Raw genomic sequence first — 18372 nt, forward strand, 5'->3', positions numbered from 1 at the left:
TAATTAACTATAATATGACAACTAATTGGCTGGCATTTATATATGCAGGCGTGTTATTAGCATTAGGCTAATTAATTGATTGCCATTTATATATGCAGGTGTGTTGTTTGATATTTTCATGCCGGCAGTTGATGCTCAACCGGAATCAAAAGCAGTCACTTGTAAAAGCAATGCCGACTGTGACAATCCCTGTCAGTCGTTTCGAATGCGATCTTGATACCCATCTCTGCGTTTGTGTTCCTGGCCGCAATTCGATGGGTTGCTGAAGAGATTAAAGCTTGTATTGCAAGTTCTAGTGATATTTTGGATGCTGAATTGCAAAATTTGTAACGTTACAATCTTTGTTCCGTTTCTTACGTCATGTGTCAAATAAAAGTATCAACTAAGATTGCTGCCTCTCTTCTGATATGCATACTAAAATTGTGTACAAAAATTTACAAATCATCTCCATGTGATTGGTCCTATTATACAATGTTGTACCATTCATTTGGAGAAGTCTTTAAGGCTTGGAATTATACAATTTTTAAAATTTTCAGTATTTTTTTGGCTTTCGAGCTGGGTTCGGACTTTTAACCGGAGCCCAAGACCAGCCAGAATACTTAGAAAACATGCTCTAGCTACACTTGATTTTTCTGCCATTCCTACTTAGAATTCCATTATCATTGATTTCATTGATGGATTGTTATATTTTTCACACTAAGTGCTCAAATGAAAATAATTATAAATAGTGTCTTATGATGTAATCCTTTCAAAAAGGTGAGAGTTCATATAATACTGATATTTGAATAAAAAAATGATACAGTGGTGAGAAAACAACTATAAATTTTATTTATAATGTTAAATAAAAAATTATAACTATTTTTCAATTAATATTGTAACATTGCACAATTTACTATTATTTTTGTCACCTGTTGTTAGAACTCTTTATCATTTTTCATTTCTTAGAAAAGAATGCTAAAAAGAAAATTTAACATATATTAACTATAAAATTTTACAAACGATTTAGTACTTTCTCTAAATCTAGTTGAAGAAATAAGACAGCATCACACATGATTAAGAATGCATATTTATTTGAGTAATTTTACATTTATAACCCTGGGATACAAATTTTATTTGTGATATAGATACATGCAAGTCTCGCAATAAATTTAACAATTAACACCAGACATGATTTTGCATTTTTCCACAGCTTAATTATTAATTATTAAATAATTGATAACGCTCTTGTGCTTGCTCCGTTCTTTTCTTTTCAGACAAGCTTTTATAGTCCCAGTGGAATTGTTTTTACCCTTCCTTTCTTAAAAGTGGATGTATAAAACAAATTGGTCTTGATCGATACTTGACAATGTCCTGTTTATTTTTCGCTGCTTTATTCTTTTTTCATCATATGGAAGACGAGATTATTGTAAGATTCTGCCTTGATATGTTCTAATTTGAGAGTCAACGATCTTGATTTAACTTCTTGACTGGAGAACTAGCTAAGAGAAGGGAGGTATGGGAGCCAGCACTAATGTTTGAATTGAGAGCTTTAAAGCATATTTTCCTTTTCCCCTCTCTCTTTTAATTATTTCTTTGCATGCTCTTAGACAGATTTCAGGGTGGATTTGAGGGAGGAGGAGATATGGACATCAACATCAGACTATTTTCAGAGAGGCTGAGAAGGGTGTTAGCTGGTGAAGAAGTCACGTTGCCTGATGCTGCAAAACAACCTATTCACAACTTTCATGCCGAGATTGAAATCGTTACTTCTTTGCTGAGGGACTTTGAAGATGATATCTCCTGCCTTCTGGTGCAAAAAATAGGAGACCTTGAAATTGACAACCCAGATCTGGCGACCGTTATGGACGAAATCAACTGTTTTGCGTATGAATCTGAGAAGGTTATTGGCACATTCATCAACAGCATCGCTCAACAGAAGAGTCAAAGCAGGTACAACAAGGATGTTTGTGATGCTCTGCAAGGACTCCAAAGCAGAATCACTGAGATTAAGCAACGGGTTCAACAACTTAAGCACATCGATTTTGAAATCATGGATGGGTTAAGAAGTGTTGAAGCTGAATCCAGTTATTTTCCTGCATCTTCATCTTAGAAGAATCGGAACACGGTGGGTCTAGATGATAGAATGGAGGAGTTGTTAGATCTATTGATCGAGGGACCACCTCAGCTGTCAGTGGTGGTCATACTTGATAGCATTGGGTTGGACAAGACGGCTTTCGCCGGAGAGGCTTACAACAGCAGTTATGTGAAGCATTATTTTGATTGCCACGCTTGGGTTCCAGGGACTTATCCGTATGATGCTGACCAAATGTTAGATATCGTTATTAAGTTTCTGATGCCTTCATCTAGGTTGAGTGAAATAATGGATAAAAATTATGAAATGAAAAAAATAATTCTTCATGAATATCTAATGACCAAGCGGTATTTGATTGTGATTGAAGATGTATAGACCATTGGTGTGTGGGATGTTATTCGAGAAATACTTCTGGATAATCAAAATAGAAGTAGAGTATTAATCACACTCAGCCGAATTGAGATTGTCACCTCATTTCAGTTCGAAGACGGAGAGAACATTGGGCTTGATTTTGTGCCCACTGGAGGACCATTGAGAGCTACATACCAAGGATGGCCTTTCCTCATCTTATATCATGGAAGCATCTCATTAGAAGAAAATATAGGGGAAGCAGTGGCGATACCCCTTGGGCTTTGGTACTTCAAATATTGCAGGTTACCTTTTTGCTTGAAACTTTGTTTTCTCTACTTATCTGTGTTTCCTGCACACCTAGAGATATCCACCAGGCAGTTATATCAGTTGTGGATAGCTGAAGGTTTCATCCCAGACAATAGTGAGGCAACTGCTGAGAATTACTTGGAACAACTAATCAAGGGAGGCTTTGTTGAAGCAAATAAGAGAAAAGCTGCAGGCACTATCAACACATGCTCTATTCGTAGCCGTTGCCATCCTGTGTTGTTGTCAGTTCCTTATAGGGTGGAATTTATCTCTTCCCCTTTCCTGGATCCAAAAGGTAAATCACCAAAACAAGTCAAACGGTTAAACGCTGTTAAAAGACAGGAAGATTTTGCTTGCTTAGATTATTATGACTCGCAACTGCATTCTTTGTTGTGCTGCTCTCCAGAAAGCCGCCACTTTGACCCCATGGATTGGGAGAAAATTTGTGGAATGTTCCAACTTCTCAGAGTATTGGACTTGGGATCTCTTGTTCTCATCCAATATCCATCCGGAATTGAAAATTTATTTCTTTTGAGATATTTGAAGTTGAATATCCCTTCCCTTAAAAGCCTGCCTTCATCGTTATTAAGCAATCTTATGAACCTCTATACCCTAGACATGCCCTTTAGCTATATAGATCACATGGCAGATGAATTTTGGAAGATGAAAAAACTCAGGCATCTAAATTTTGGGTCAATCACACTTCTTGCGCATCCAGGAAAATATTGTGGCTCTCTGGAAAATCTCAATTTCATTTCAGCCTTGCATCCTTGCTGTTGTACTGAAGATATATTGGGCAGACTACCTAATCTTCGAAATCTCCGGATTCGGGGAGATTTAAGTTATAATCAATCTTTGTTGTCTAAAAGTCTCTGCAGATTGAGCTGTCTCGAGTCATTGAAGCTGGCGAATGAAAGCAAGATGCCACGGCTCTCCAAAATCGTCCTTGCTGAATACCTATTTCCTCATGGTCTAACCCACTTGAGTTTTTCTAATACTGACCTAATGGATGATCCCATGCCGGCACTAGAAAAGCTGCCGCTTCTTCAAGTGCTCAAACTGAAGCAAAATTCGTATTCAGGTAGAAAGCTGAATTGTGGCTCTGATGGTTTTCCAAATCTCAAGGTATTGCACCTGAAATCAATGCTATGGCTAGAGGAGTGGACTATGGGGATTGGAGCCATGCCAAAACTAGAATGCTTGATTATCAACCCCTGTGCTTACTTGAAAAAGATGCCTGAACAGCTCCGGTGCATAAAGAGCTTAAACAAGTTCGATTGCTGGTGGCCTCAGCCGGAGCTGAGGCAAAAGCTACGGGAATTTGAGGATAAGGAACAGTGCGGCATTCAACTATTTCCCTACGGAATTTGATTAGCCCCTATTGAATTTGATGTAAGTTTTTTCTTCTTCCCCGATAACTTCAACCTTTAATTATTGATCTAATTTCATATAAATGTTTTCTTCTCTACAATAGATTTGATAGTACGCAGTGCCTAAACTATAATCATACTATAAAGTTTTTTCTACTAATTGTGATTGCTTCTAATTTTTGTCTCAACATAAACTTAAAGTGTCTACCACAGTTCTTGATGCTGACAGCATTCATTAAAAACTGTATGATGCGATCTTCAATTAGTTGTATGTGTAGGTAAAAGCAGAGCGGAAACTATCTTAACTGCACTGCAGCCAAAGTTTCAATTACAACCAGAATTGAGTCTTCATCCTTTCAGTGTTCACTTCTGCTGGGTTGTCTACACGTTGTTTGGTTTCTTCATTTTCAAGGATTTGCATGCTAACAGTAATAATGTCATGTTCGGATTAATATATTGAACAAAAGTCTGATTAATTGTTTTACTTTCTATTTTCAGTTGCACTGGTGTGTATTCAATTTGTCAACATTCAAATTGATATATGTTATTGTTTTTTTTTATTTTATTTCTTCCTCTAGTTTTTAAGTAGCGGTATAGTTCAACTTCAAGCTTAGTACTTCAGTTAGAAGAAAAGTATTTGTGCGGTGATCTCATCTCATCATGTCAACACTGGCAGAACGACATTGTTGTTCGGTTTTTTGGAATTTCACCGACATGTCGGTCATCATAAGGGTGAGAGTGCTGGTCAAAAGTGAGTTGGGGTTAGGTAAAAAAGTACAGGAAAATTCTAGGATTGTTAGAGATAGCCTTTATCGTAGTTTATAAGGCTGGTTGATGGGCCATCTTCTCAGATCTCATCAAAGCTATGGAGAGAGAGAGAGAGAGAGAGAGAGAGAGAGAGAGTTGAAATAGAAAGTTGTATATTCTTGTTCTCTATAACAAGCTCTACATCCTGGTAACCTTGATTTGTGAAATAGTGAAAGCTTGAAAGCTTGGAAGCTTGTATCCTTGTTCTTCACTGGATTTACGCACTTTGATTCAATTTTTAGTTTGGATTTCTGAGAATGAGTCTTCATACATCAAATCAAAGATGGTCTAAGGTGTTTGATCTTGGTACTGTTAGAGGATTAAACACAACAAAAAGAAACTGGGGCATGGAGATTAAGCCCTAGTCAATTTGGGTTGTCCAACAGCCCTTGTAAAATCGAAAACCAGCACTAATCCTTGGTGATTTGGAGCAGAAGTTTAACGAGTAAAGTTCTGAAAGTGGAAGATTTAATCGATAGTGCTGCACGTTTTGGAAGCTTTGTTAGAATTGATGACTGAATTCTTTCTCTATTGATTGATTAGCAGCCCCATAGCATGCTAATGGTTTTCACATTTTTCCCTCCACAGCATGCAGAGGGTGTCTGTAGTGCAAAGAAGTTGATGGCACGCAAATAAGTTGCTTGTGTTGTTTTTAATCTCAATAAGATATATATCATCGGCATATTGAAGTTTGTGATTATTCTAAGAAAAAATAGGTGCTTTATTATTTGAATTATCGACAAAATAATTCCATTTCATTATTTTGTTAGATCCACTATATGTACATGTTTGAATCTTATTCATAAGTTTTGATTTCACTCTCACGTTTCATATGATGTCAAATCAGATAAAAAGAAAAAAAAAATGAAAGCTAGCTTGTCGGTAGCAATTACATTAGCATTTAGCAAATGTTATTTTGAGTACAAGCACAATTTGGCTCATTTTCCAGGACCAACAATCTTCCATTTAGAAATGCATTGACAAACAGGTTAATTCGTAAAATGATGGTTTCTAGATAGAATCTTTCCAAGTTGCACTAACCTCCTTTCCTTAAAGCTAAACATTAATTAATTTGCATTTTATTAAATTTTTCTTTCTATTCCTTTTACATAATGATTGGTCACCAATCTTGATTCAATTTTTTGAATAGCAACTTACTGCTGGATTAGTTAGAGAATTAGATATCACTCATAGTGTGTCAATCGGAGTTGAGTTTCATCAACAACTAAAGTTATTTTTATACAATTAATCTTTTCATATCACATTAATCTGTACAAATTTATTTATGCAAGATAGTTGCTCCTCTATCATTATTCATCAAGAGATCTAAAGATTTTTTTTTTATCATGATGTCTTTTAATTAGTTTTTACTTTGCATGCTAGGACTACCGCGTGATGAAACGGGAAGGGAAGGAGTCACGTTGCCCGAGGCTGCTAAACAACATATTTAAAACCTTCACGCAGAGATACTAAATCGTTACTTCTTTGCTGAGTGCCTGTGGAAACAACACAGCTTGGATTATGCTGCGATCAAATGCTGAAAAAGATCAAAACTAATGGAGAATTAGAAAAAGATCTTCAGCCCATTATTGAATTAGACTATTAGCTTTCTCAAATAGACTTGCTCACATCGTTCCAACTGAAAAATGGAGAGAACATTGGGCTTAATTTAGTGCCTGCAGGAGTACCACTAAAAGTTACCGACGGCCTTTTCTCATCTTCTACCATGGAATTGTGTCATTAGAAAAGAATTGGCTAGATACTTGGCATATCTCCAGTGGGTATCAAATGTTCGCATATTCCACATTTTAGGATTCTATACCGATCTAACCTACTACAATTATGTAATTATGTGTTATTATATGAAATAAAATGATGAATAAATCTTGACTGTATATAAATAAAAATACACATATATCAGAAGATTCTTCAAAACCCATATAAGTTCAAATTATAAGAGGATTTAATACCATTTCACATTACCTTTTTCCTTGAAACTTTAATTGTATCAATTGTGGGTAGCTGAAGGTTTCAGTCCAAACAATAATGAGTCAATTGCTGAGAAGTTCTTGGAACAACAAGTCATGGAGCTTTGCTGGAACAAAAATGAGAAGAGCTTGAGGCACAATCAACACTTGCTCAATTCCTTCTCTGCAAATTTGAACGCTTGAACACGCAACATCATCCCAGTTCCTTGCAGTCGCCCTGAAGCCCCTGCTTGCAGTAGAGGAAAGACGATTCTGTATAGCCATCGGGATTCATCGATGAAATAGAGAAGAAAATTTGAAACAATCCAAGGTTTCTTAGATCAAATGAAACCCCAAGATCAATCAAGACCAATGGAGACAAGATCAATGGATGATCTTGTACTTAGCTCTAAACCAAACAAGTAAAACCATCGAAGAAATTGGATCAAAACCAGTAGGTTTAGATTGATTATTTATGAATGTTCGGGTTGGATTTTTCTGATAACCTCTAGAAAGAGTCAACATTGTTCGGGTTGGATTTTTCTAGTAATGTTTAGAAATATAGTCGACCCCAATCTACTCAAAACTCATTGTCGTCGAGCTAACCTCGTAAGTACAACCTGGAGCCTATGTTGGCGGCCTGATTTACAAGTACGACTTGAGATTTATGTAAATGACCTGATTTAAGAATACAACCTTAAGCTTATATGAGCAACCAGGAAATTCACCGGTCTGACCAGAAAGTGAAGAAATCCGACCTCAAAATTTATTTGTCCGACCCGAGAATTAGCTTGACATAGAAAGCTATCGGTTGAGATAACATGGCCTAGTTTCTAGGAAAGTTGTGTGCCACGATCAATTTAAACTATCTTCAATTGATGACCACGTGCAACTGCTGAAGAAAGTGGGCAAAAGTTAAAGGTGGTAACCACCCACGACCAAGGGCCTATTTAAGTTGAAAAGGGCAACTAAGGAAGGGGTTAGAAAAATGAACCAAAATTTCTATAAGTCGCCTATCTAAAGGTCTTAGGGTTCCCAACAATATTTTTAGTTTTTTCTACCGAAAAAATTCGTTAATTTTCACTTTTCACAATTCTCCCTCCTCGTTTACATTTTTCTTATACACAATTTCTAACTTAAGAATTAGAGTGTCTACGTCGGGACCCCACCGGCGTATCCTAACCGTGTTTTCTGGTTGTCAGGTATATAAAGCTGGGTTCAGACCGACGTTTGAGCTTGGATTCGTGCTATAATTCCCCAAAAGAAAACAAATTCAGCTGTTGTACTTCACTTTTCAGCATTAACATCTTGGCGCCGTCTGTGGGGAACAGTGCAAAAAGCCATATGTTTGAAGATTTAGAAGGAAGAGGCTACCGGATTACGAAACAACGATGGATGATAATGACGAAGATAGGCAGACCTTGCGCCAATTGGCGGAGGAAATGAATGCCACGACAAATAAGAGATAGAGAGAAGGGATCGAGAGGCACATGGCAAAATTTGAGGAGATGATCAGGGGGCTGGTTGATGCCCAAGTCAGAGGGGCTCAAGTTCGAGCTAGTGACCCAAAGAGTAGTGGAACGCGAGAGAGGGAAGAGCTTGGTGGTGAACAGCAGAGTGGAATGGGACTACCATAAGTTTGGGTACGACAAAAGAATAGAAGTGTATGAGAACAAGTGAATGAGTTGAGATGGAGAGTCAATGACTTGAATCAAGAAAAAGAGAGGGAGGAGCTGAGAGACCTCCCACCGGGCAAATGAGCTTGAGCATCGAATGCAGCAATTTAAAAAAACTTTAGAGGCATTAAAGGCGAAAAAAAAGGGCAAGAAAGTGGTAGGAATGTTGTTACTTGATGACGAGTCCCCCTTGGTACGTGAAGTGATGGCGGTAACTTTACCATCCAAGTATGTGATTCCAGCCTTGGTGTATAAAGGAAAAACTGACCTGAATCATCACGTGAAGTTTAATGAGATGACCGGGATCCAAGGTTTGAATAATTTTCAAAGGTGTCGTGTTTTTCTTTTAACCTTAGAAGGACAAGCACGGGGACTTATAGAACGACCGTGAAGACTTCAACGGGGGAGAGTCCATTCTCGCTTGCTTTTGGACATAAGGTAGTAACCCCAGCTGAGGTTGGCATGGAGACACACCGCACAAAATATTATGATGAGACAGTAAACATGGAACATATGTTGTTGGATTTAGATTTGCTTGATGAGAAGAGAAAGGCGACAAGAAGTCGAGCAACAATTTACCAGTAAAAAGTGGCTAAGTTCTACAACAAGAATGTCAGGCTACGACAATTTCAGGAGGGGGACTTGGTGCTCCGTAAAGTCAACCAATCAACCAAAAAGCCAGCTGATGGAGTTTTAGGGCTGAGCTGGGAAGGACCATACAAAGTACTACACTCATTTGGTAATGGCTCATATAAGTTAGGTTATCCAGATGGCAGGGTCGTCGGCAAGGCATGGAATGCAGAGCACCTACGAAAATACTATCAGTAGGCCAATCCTATTTATGATGTTCTTGTTTGTTTGTTTTCTTTAAATATGTTATGATAGTTTGTTTCTTTGTTATTTTAATTCGTTATGTGTTCAATTTTGTAATTTCTGCTATATTAATATCAATAAGGTTATTGAAAAGTGTGACTCTATTTCTTACCTACTTGTGACCGGTCTTATTTGAGATCGGCATATTTGGGCCTTATTGAGGTCTAACATAAAAATTTTGATAAAATCTTATTGAGATTGAGATCAACATTTGGGCCTTGTTGAAGCCGAATGTGAAAATTTATCCAATCTTATTGAGATTGAGATAGGCATTTTGGCCTTATTGAGGTCCAACGTGAAAAAATTTATCCAATCTTATTGAGATTAAGATCGGCATATTTGGGCCTTATTGAGGTCCAACGTGAAAAACTTGATCAAATCTTATTGAGATTGAGATCGATATTTAGGCCTTGTTGAGGTCGAACATGAAAAATTTATCCAAGCTTATTGAGATTGAGATCAACATTTTGGCCTTGTTAAGGTCCAACGTGAAAACTTGTTGAGGTCGACCATAGCCATAACATTTAAGTTCTACAATTTTCAACTTGTTGAGGTCGGTCGTACCCATAACATTTAAGTTCTATAATTTTCAACTTGTTAAGGTCGGCCATAGCCATAACATTTCAGTTCTACAATTTTTAATTTATTGAGGTCGACACTTTAGATTTGTAAGGCCTATGGTTGGGGTCGACAGTTTAGTTTTGTGAGGTCTACAATTGAGGTCGACACTTTTGCGTTGTGAGCTCTACAACTGGGTCGACATTTTAGTTTTGTAAAGCCAACGGTTGAGGTCGACACTTGCTTTGTGAGCTCTATGGTTGAGGTCGACATTTTAGTTTTGTAAAGCCAACAGTTGAGGTCGACACTTGCTTTGTAAGCTTTACATTTGAGGTTGACATTTTAGTTTTGCAAAGCCTACGATTGAGGTCGACACTTGCTTTGTGAGCTTTACGGCTGAGGTCGACATTTTAGCTTGGTAGGATCTAAAACTGAGGTCGACACTTTAGATTTGTAAGGCCTACGGTTGAGGTCAATATTTTAGCTTGGTAAGATTTATGATCGAGGTTGACACTTTTGCTTTGTGAGCTCTACATTTGAGGTCGACATTTTAGTTTTGTAAAGTCTACGGTTGAGGTCGACATTTTAGTTTGGTAAGATCTACAACTGAGGTCGACATTTTAGTTTTGTTAAGCCTACGGTGAAGGTCGACACTTGCTTTGTGAGCTCTACATTTGAGGTCGACATTTTAGTTTTGCAAAGCCTACAGTTGAAGTCGACACTTGCTTTGTGAGCTCTACGGTTGAGGTCGACATTTTAGCTTGGAAAGATTTATGGTCGAGGCTGACACTTTTGAGTTGTGAGCTCTATGATTGAGGTCAACATTTTAGTTTTGTGAGGTTTACAATTGAGGTTGACACTTTAGATTTGTAAGGCCTACGGTTGAGGTCAACATTTTAGCTTGGTAAGATCCATGGTTGAGGTTGACGCTTTTGCTTTGTAAGCTCTACGGTTGAGGTCGACAGTTTAGTTTCTTGAGGTCTACGATTGAGGTCGACACTTTAGATTTGTAAGGCCTACGGTGGAGGTCAACATTTTAACCTTGTAATAATTTATAATGAAGTCAGCTTCGCGCTTCTTAAGGTCGACTTTCCAGCCTAGTTACAATCGGCAATAGCCTAAACATCTTCAGTCTTGTTGTGGTCGACATTAGCTTTGTTAAAAATTAGCGTCTAGGCTATGTAACAATTATCCGAATACAAAAACAAAATGAAAGCTCAACAAGAGTTATCAGTTTGTAACACTACAAAAAGGCAAGCCTTATAACAACTTTTCAAATCTACTTAGGAAGCATTCTCCTCGTCTTCAACAACTCTGCTAGTTAAAGATGTCTCACCCTTAACTCTAATCTCATCACCCTTAAGAACTCGATTTGCTTTTTGATCCGTACTCGATGACTTCTTTTTAGCCTTTTCTTTGCTCACATAAGCAGTCAACATCCATTGAAAGTCCATGTCCGGGTGTTTCTCTTGGAACAATTCGATACATGTCTGAATGACATCCGCCTTCAGTTGCCTTTTCTCCAGTCGAATGCATTGATCAACATCAGACTTAACTTTTTCCAACTCATAGCTAAGATCGGCAATCTTGGAGTCTTTGACCGCATTAGATTTCTTTTCGGCTACTAAGTCTTCTGCCAAGTGAGTATTTTCATCGTTGCGAGCATTGAGGTCACGCTTGAGCCGATCTCGCTCGCTTGCCGTCTTTTCATTCGTGAGGTTTTCTTTTATCAAAGTGCGCTCGAGTTCTTCTATTTTTGCATGGCCTTTCAATGACTTTGCAAACATCTCAATATGCGCGGCCATGATCAAGGATTGCTGGGAAAGAAAGCATGACGGTTAAGATGAAAAGTATAAACATCAAAGAAATAAAGATTGTGAATTAATACCCACCTCAGCTTGGTTTTGAGCAAGCGCTTCAAGGGCATGAGTAGCTGACAAGTGGGAAAAATTCTTGAGGGTATCCTGGCTCACAAATCAAGTAGCTAAGTTCACCATGGGTAGTAAGTCTTCTTCTCTTCCTTGCTTTGACTCTATGATGTCACTGCTTTCAAGCAAGCTTCCTTTTGGACATATCGGGGAAGGGGTAGATGGTAAAATGCACAAGGGACGAGAGTCGCTAGCTCGGTCACTTTTGCTCTGAGGTAGCATGTTGCAAGCAAAAACAGCGGGTTATTTTTCTTTTTTCTCATCAGCTTTGTTTTTATATGATGCCTACCGTGGTTTCTTACTATGTGGTTCGCCTTCCTCGTCTGATATCTCCTCGATCAAGGCTTTTGCAATTTCTGCAGGGGTACACTTGGTGGTAGACATGTTTCCTGCATTTAGCAATCCTTTCTCAACTCTAGCACTCAGCTTGTCACTTATATTAATTTCTTCTTCCAAGTCACTATAGTAAAAACATGTGTTAGATTGTATCCTTATTTTGACCTCAACCTGAACAAAACTTGAATTACCTGGTCTACTAAAATGAGTGGGAACTTTAAACCAATCCTTGGTCAGCTCTACACCCCTACCCTAATTTCCACCCACCACGAAATACTTATTTTTCGAACCTCTACATGAGCCTGGAAAGTCAAGTACTATTCTTCTACTCGTTGATTTTGACATAAAATAGTACCATCCTTTGTGATTGATCCCATGCTCATTACAAAAATATAAGTGAGTAAACTCCTTAAAACACGGCTCGGTTCTATTCTGCTCAGCCCATACAACATACATACCACCTAAAACCTTCCAGCCATTTGGGTCAAGTTGACTTGGACTGAAACCCACTCTCACCAACATTCGAGCAAAATAAGGTTGAATGGGCAACCTGAAACCAAGTTCAAAAATTTCCAGATAAATCGCAGTCTCTCTATTACCCAATTTACTTGCCACCTCATCTTTGCCCAACAACTTAAGTGTAATATGGTCTGGAATAAGATATTCCTTCCTCAACTCTTCAATCTCTTTCTCTGTTGCATCAAAGTTTAGTATGTTCACGCCGTATTCTTCATGCTCATCTCCCTCATTTTCAAATTGTGCACAACTCGATTCCTCATTCACCTTATTTCCGCGTCTTATTCCATATTACAATTTAATTCTACATTATCTTCCCTGACTTTTCCATTATCATCTACACCCAATGCAATATCACTGAGCCCATCCAACAACTCCTTATTCGCATTTTGCGAATCGCTACAAAGTGACCCATCTTCACTCCTTAATTCTATTACTGCCTAATGTTACATTTAACAAAACCTCATTTCCAGCCAATATTAACACCCAGTATGTAAACAGCAAATTACAAGCAACCTTTCATTGTCAACATCACATCCAACACAATACAAAACACAGCAACAAGCAAATGCGCTTGGGATGAGACAACTCACCGAATCTCCTTTAGCCAGAATGGATTCCAATTTTGCTGATGGTCAACAATAGTAACACCATTCAACATTGGTTCTACATCAACAAAATGCAACATTAGCTAAGAGTAGTTTAAAAAAAAAGAAAAAGAGAAACACAGCAAAGAGAAGAAGAAGTTCGGGTTTCGACAATAACAAAGAGAGAGGGAGAATGCAAAAAAAAAAAAAAAAGAGAGAGAGAAACACAACAAAGAGAAGAAGAAGTTGAGTTGTGACAAAAACAAAAAGAGAGGCGAGTTCTGTTTATATATAAAAAAAAAAGGCATTTGGTTTCAATACACATATATAGATATGGTATTTATTAAACAAAAAGCACTCAAAAGAGAAGATGGCGCGCGAGGTACTCACCAACAGGTTTGATTATGGCTCAGTAGCGTCGTTGCTCAATTTGCCCAAAAATTGCATGACGACGACAGCTCAATATTTCACTTTTATTGTGAAAAAGTGTGGAGGATGAGGAAGAAATGGAAGCCCAAACGAAACAGAAGCCAAAAGGTATTGAGAAAAGACAAAATGTATGTTTTCAATTTGCCTTTATCAACTATTCCACAATTATCAACTATTCCCTCCCCCCAACCTGAAAAAGACATTGTCCTCAATGTTTTAAAAGGAAAGAGAAAGAGTGTAGAAGAAATACAACATAAACTCCATAAGCATTTTCCCTCTCTCCCTCAGAATGCCCTCAGGAAAATTTACAAAGCTCGTTGTGAACGATTGCATTTGTTAATGATCAATGGCATTCCTTCTGACATTCGTTGGTTAATTGAAGCAAAGGTCCGATTAGCAGGTGAGTTTTTTGGTCAATTTGTTTCTTACATGCCTGGTTTTGGTAAAAGTACGTTTGCTAAGAAAAGGAGAGCTAAACGACTTGGCTCAAAATGTCATAACTGTGTAAGACTTGGTTGCAAACGACCAGATTGTAAATCTTTAGGAATGGTTTCTGATACTCGTGAAGATAAAATTAAATTCGTTAAAGATGGCATGAGTAAAGAATCGTTGGATGATATCTTACGATCTCTTGAGACGCATCGAAGTGGATTTGTGCAACGTGAGATTTACAATTTGTGGATACTATTCCAAAAACAAAGTGCACAGTTTAGTCTTGGGAATCTGACTCAAAAAGACCCTGTTTGCTAGTTTATAAGAAAACTGGATAGGAAGCCGATCCTCGACCCATAGAGGGCGTTCAAGCCGTTACTGGACGTAAAACCAGAGGAAGATGTGAGCCACAATCACAACTACCAGTAAATATCCTTTCACTTCACTGTTATTTTACTTTACTGTTATTTTATCATTTGCATTATTGCATTTAGCGATGTGATTTTGTATTTAATAAATATTTGGTTTTCTTTTACTGTTTGCTTTTTCTAATCATTACTTTCTTTTTACTGTTTGTTTTTGAATTATTGAGCCACGAGCTTTACTCGTCATTTAACAAATATTGCCAACCCATTTACAGCTGTTTCTCATTATTTATGTTACCAAGATCTTTAAATATGAGCTCATTTTTCAAACACTCACAACTTGTTTTTGAAAAATTAGTCCAATGGCATCATCTTCGAGTAAACAATTCAAAAACATTTGTGTGCTTTCTGGGTTTCACTATGGAAAGTACAAAGAGTTCGTTCAGGCAGCTGTAGATCTTGGTCGTGTCATAGCAGAGAGGAAACTGCATCTTGTATATGGAGGAGGTGAACGAGGGTTATCAAGACTTGTCTCAGAAGCTGTTTTTACCAAAGGAAGCCAAGTACTCGGCATTATCCCAAAACCCATGAAACCGCTAGTGTGCATGTCTGGCCTACCAATTGGAGAAGAATTAGTGGTATCAAGTATGCAAGAGAGAATATCTGAAATGATGAATCATGCTGATGCTTTTATTTTCTTGCCAGGAGATCTTGCAACTTTTGAGGCACTAATTACATTTGCATCTTGGGCCCACTTGAACATTCATCAAAAACCCATCGGTTTGTTAAATGTTAATAATTTTTATGACGGCTTGCTAACTTTTATTAACCATGCAATAAAGAATCATTTTGTTCCACATTCTGTAAAAAAACTATTTATCTCTGCTTCTACTGCTAATGAGTTACTTGATCTTTTACAAGCTTATACACCAGAGCCAGATCCACAGACTGTTGCACTGAATTGGTCGACTAATGATAGTAACGGTAACAGTAGCAGTAATAAGAAGTGCGATTTAGATTTAACTCTCCGTTTGTAAATATTTTCTGTTGTAGTGTTCATGTGATGTCTTCTACACTCTTTCTCTTTCCTTTTAAAACATTGAGGACTATGTCTTTTTCAAGTTGGGGGGAGGGAATAGTTGATAATTGTGGAATGTCTTGGTCCTGGTTATGTGTTTACAAGAAAAAAAAAACATTTTTTTTTTCTGTAAAGACTAACTTAGGACAAATTTGAGTCGAAGATGGCAGGATATAGATAATGTAGTTTCTCTAGAAACGCATCTTCTTAATCTTAAGAGTGTTGTTAAAAAAAAAAATTGACTTTTTCTTCATCTTTGTTATCTACTTTTAAGCTTCTGCATCAAGTTCAGGTGAGATCTCCTCTTCTTCTTCTTTTATTATTCTCTTTTATTTTTATTTATTTATTTATTTTTATTTTTTGCATATCTGTAAAATTATAAAATGTTAAGATACTTTTTAGATTAGGTTGTGGGGTGGGGATAATTGACGTATGTTTTAAATATGTGTGTTGTATTTCTCTTTTCTCTTTTCTTTTCTTTGTTAAAAAAAAACCAAAAAAAAAATTTGTTTTTTGTCTAGGATGGCCGTGTAAAGAGTCACGACTTTTGAGACACATCCTAATAGTCTTGTTGTATTATATTTTGATTTTGAGATTCATAGTAAGTTGTTTTTGTTCCCTTTTCTTTGAATTACTCAAATTTGTGAACTCTCCACTTAGTTATTAAGTTATTTAATTGTTTACTCATTTAACAGGTATTATTGAATCATTCTTCACACACACATTATGACACATACTAGTGGGTTGTAAGTTAAAATTTTACAGCATTTAGTTCTTTTGATTTATTAGGAATAGTATCTAAGGTGGTAGAAAGTGTATATTTCTAAAAAAAAAAATCAAAAAAAAGAAAAAAAATGTTTTTAATTTTGTTATATCTAGAAACCCGAGTAATTAAGTCCATAGGGGTGCTTCAACACCTAGTGCCCTAAGGTCAACTGGTCTGGGAGTCACTGGCCTAAAGCTCGCTACATGGGTAATAGATATATTGTTTGTTTATTAGAAACCCGAGTAATTAAGTCCGTAGGGGTGCTTCAACACCTAGTGCCCTAAGGCCAACTGGTTTGGGAGTCACTAACCTAAAGCTCGCTAAACGGGTTAGAAATGTAATATATAAAAAAAAAAGTGTGAATAATCTATTGCCTAAAGATATAATTTCTAATGAATTTTAGAACGAAAATGTTGTTTTTCTTTTAATGAAGCCCCATAAGTATTGTGTTAATTACTTGAGCACAAAAGAAGGTTTGATGATATTCTGGATAATGAGTGAACATCAATGTGGTGAAGGAATTTGGGAGAGTTCATTTATTTGGTAATTTAGAGGATAGATGAACAACTATTAACTTGCATGTGAATTTTATAAATCTTAATATAACGCTTTAATTGCTAGAGGGCTAGCAATAAGCTGGTTGGGGGGTGTGATTAGTATTAAAAATTGTTTAATTATCAAGCGATAATATGTTATTTTATGCTTATGTTATAATTTATATTTGTGTTTATGTAATATATTATGAATTATTAATTATGTTTTAAATATATTTAATTTTGTGTATTTTTATGTGTTTATTAGGAAAATTATTAATTTCACGTACTTCGAGGCTCCAAACAAATAAACAGAGGTCAAATTTGGATTCCAGAGGTCCGAAAACCTTAAGATCAGTCAAGATTGGCTTAAAATTGGGCTTGTGTAAAAAAAATTGACTTTTCCTGTTGACCGAGCACTGATTGGATGATGAAATGAGCTTACAATAGATATGAGTGCATGGGATAACTGGCAATCTTGACTAAATCTCAACCGTTCATGATTCAATGGCCATGATTGTGCCACGTGGCAATGGTTGGTGAAGCAAGTTGGAGGATCCGAATCTTTGTATTCGGGTCAACCCGATCCACCCATTAACCTGTCAAATCTCAACCGTTCTTTGGGCAAATCGGACGAGTCAAATGATGCCATGTGTGATGTTGACTTTTGAAGTTTGACCAGCCATTGGATCTTGATCTAAGGGTTGTGAGGAGCACATGCATGAAGCCTATGATGGACCGCAAAGCACTGGATTATGAATTTATTTTTCTATAAATAGGGCCTCATTTTTATGTTTTAATCATCTCTCTACAACTCTCTTCTTCTCAAATTCTCTCCATCTCCTTGTAATCTTGATTTCCAGGTGTGTTTTTAATATTTTGTATAATTATTTTCATTAATAAAATTAGTTTTATTTCCAATTTTAGTTGTTTTTATTTCTTTTAATTATAAGTAATTCAATTTTACTACTTCTTTTTATTTTAATTATGCTTAACTAAATAATATTAGTTAGGGGAAGGTGAAACTCTTAAGAAATAAATATGATTTAATCAAATTCTATGTTTAATTTTATAGATTAAATTATTTTCTATTTAATTTTATACATGTTTTATATTTTGAAAATTTGATTTATTGTAGACAAACAAATGAATTTGGCACAATAAATTCTTAAGATCTTAATATAAGGCTTGGTGAAATGGTATTTTGACTTATTGTAGACAAATTAAATTTTGGCACAATAAATACTTAATCCATCATAAATTTAAAGGGAAAATAATAATAATTTGTATAATTAATTTGTTTCCAATACCGTTCATATCTTCTCAGTATTGAAAATTAGGGGACTGGTGTTCGGTTTGTAAGAATTTTTCTATTTTTCATTAATTAGTTTCTAACATCGAAAATAGCTTCCCGATGTTGAAA

At 36.6% G+C, this 18372-nt stretch overlaps 2 protein-coding genes across 8 annotated transcripts in view; both read left to right on the forward strand.

Moving 5' to 3' along the window:
* Positions 1 to 18372, forward strand: part of LOC112498613 (probable disease resistance protein At1g58390) — an 83178-nt gene that overhangs the window by 32942 nt on the left and 31864 nt on the right. For 2 of the 7 annotated variants that reach the window (XM_052439251.1, XM_052439238.1), the window contains exon 2: positions 4088 to 4120. In XM_052439251.1, coding sequence (XP_052295211.1) covers positions 4088 to 4099 — 12 coding nt within the window. In that variant the 3' untranslated portion in view covers positions 4100 to 4120. The other 5 variants (XM_025099983.2, XM_052439232.1, XM_052439236.1 and 2 more) reach the window with 5 other exon arrangements.
* Positions 1222 to 18372, forward strand: part of LOC107175807 (probable disease resistance protein At1g58390) — a 168666-nt gene continuing 151515 nt past the window's right edge. Inside the window, exon 1 of the mRNA XM_052439257.1 lies at positions 1222 to 1492. The gene's annotated coding sequence lies outside the window, so the exon portion shown is untranslated. The remainder of the gene's footprint in view (positions 1493 to 18372) is intronic.

This window comes from Citrus sinensis, chromosome 1 (assembly GCF_022201045.2).
Source record: "Citrus sinensis cultivar Valencia sweet orange chromosome 1, DVS_A1.0, whole genome shotgun sequence".
Lineage (NCBI taxonomy): Eukaryota > Viridiplantae > Streptophyta > Magnoliopsida > Sapindales > Rutaceae > Citrus > Citrus sinensis.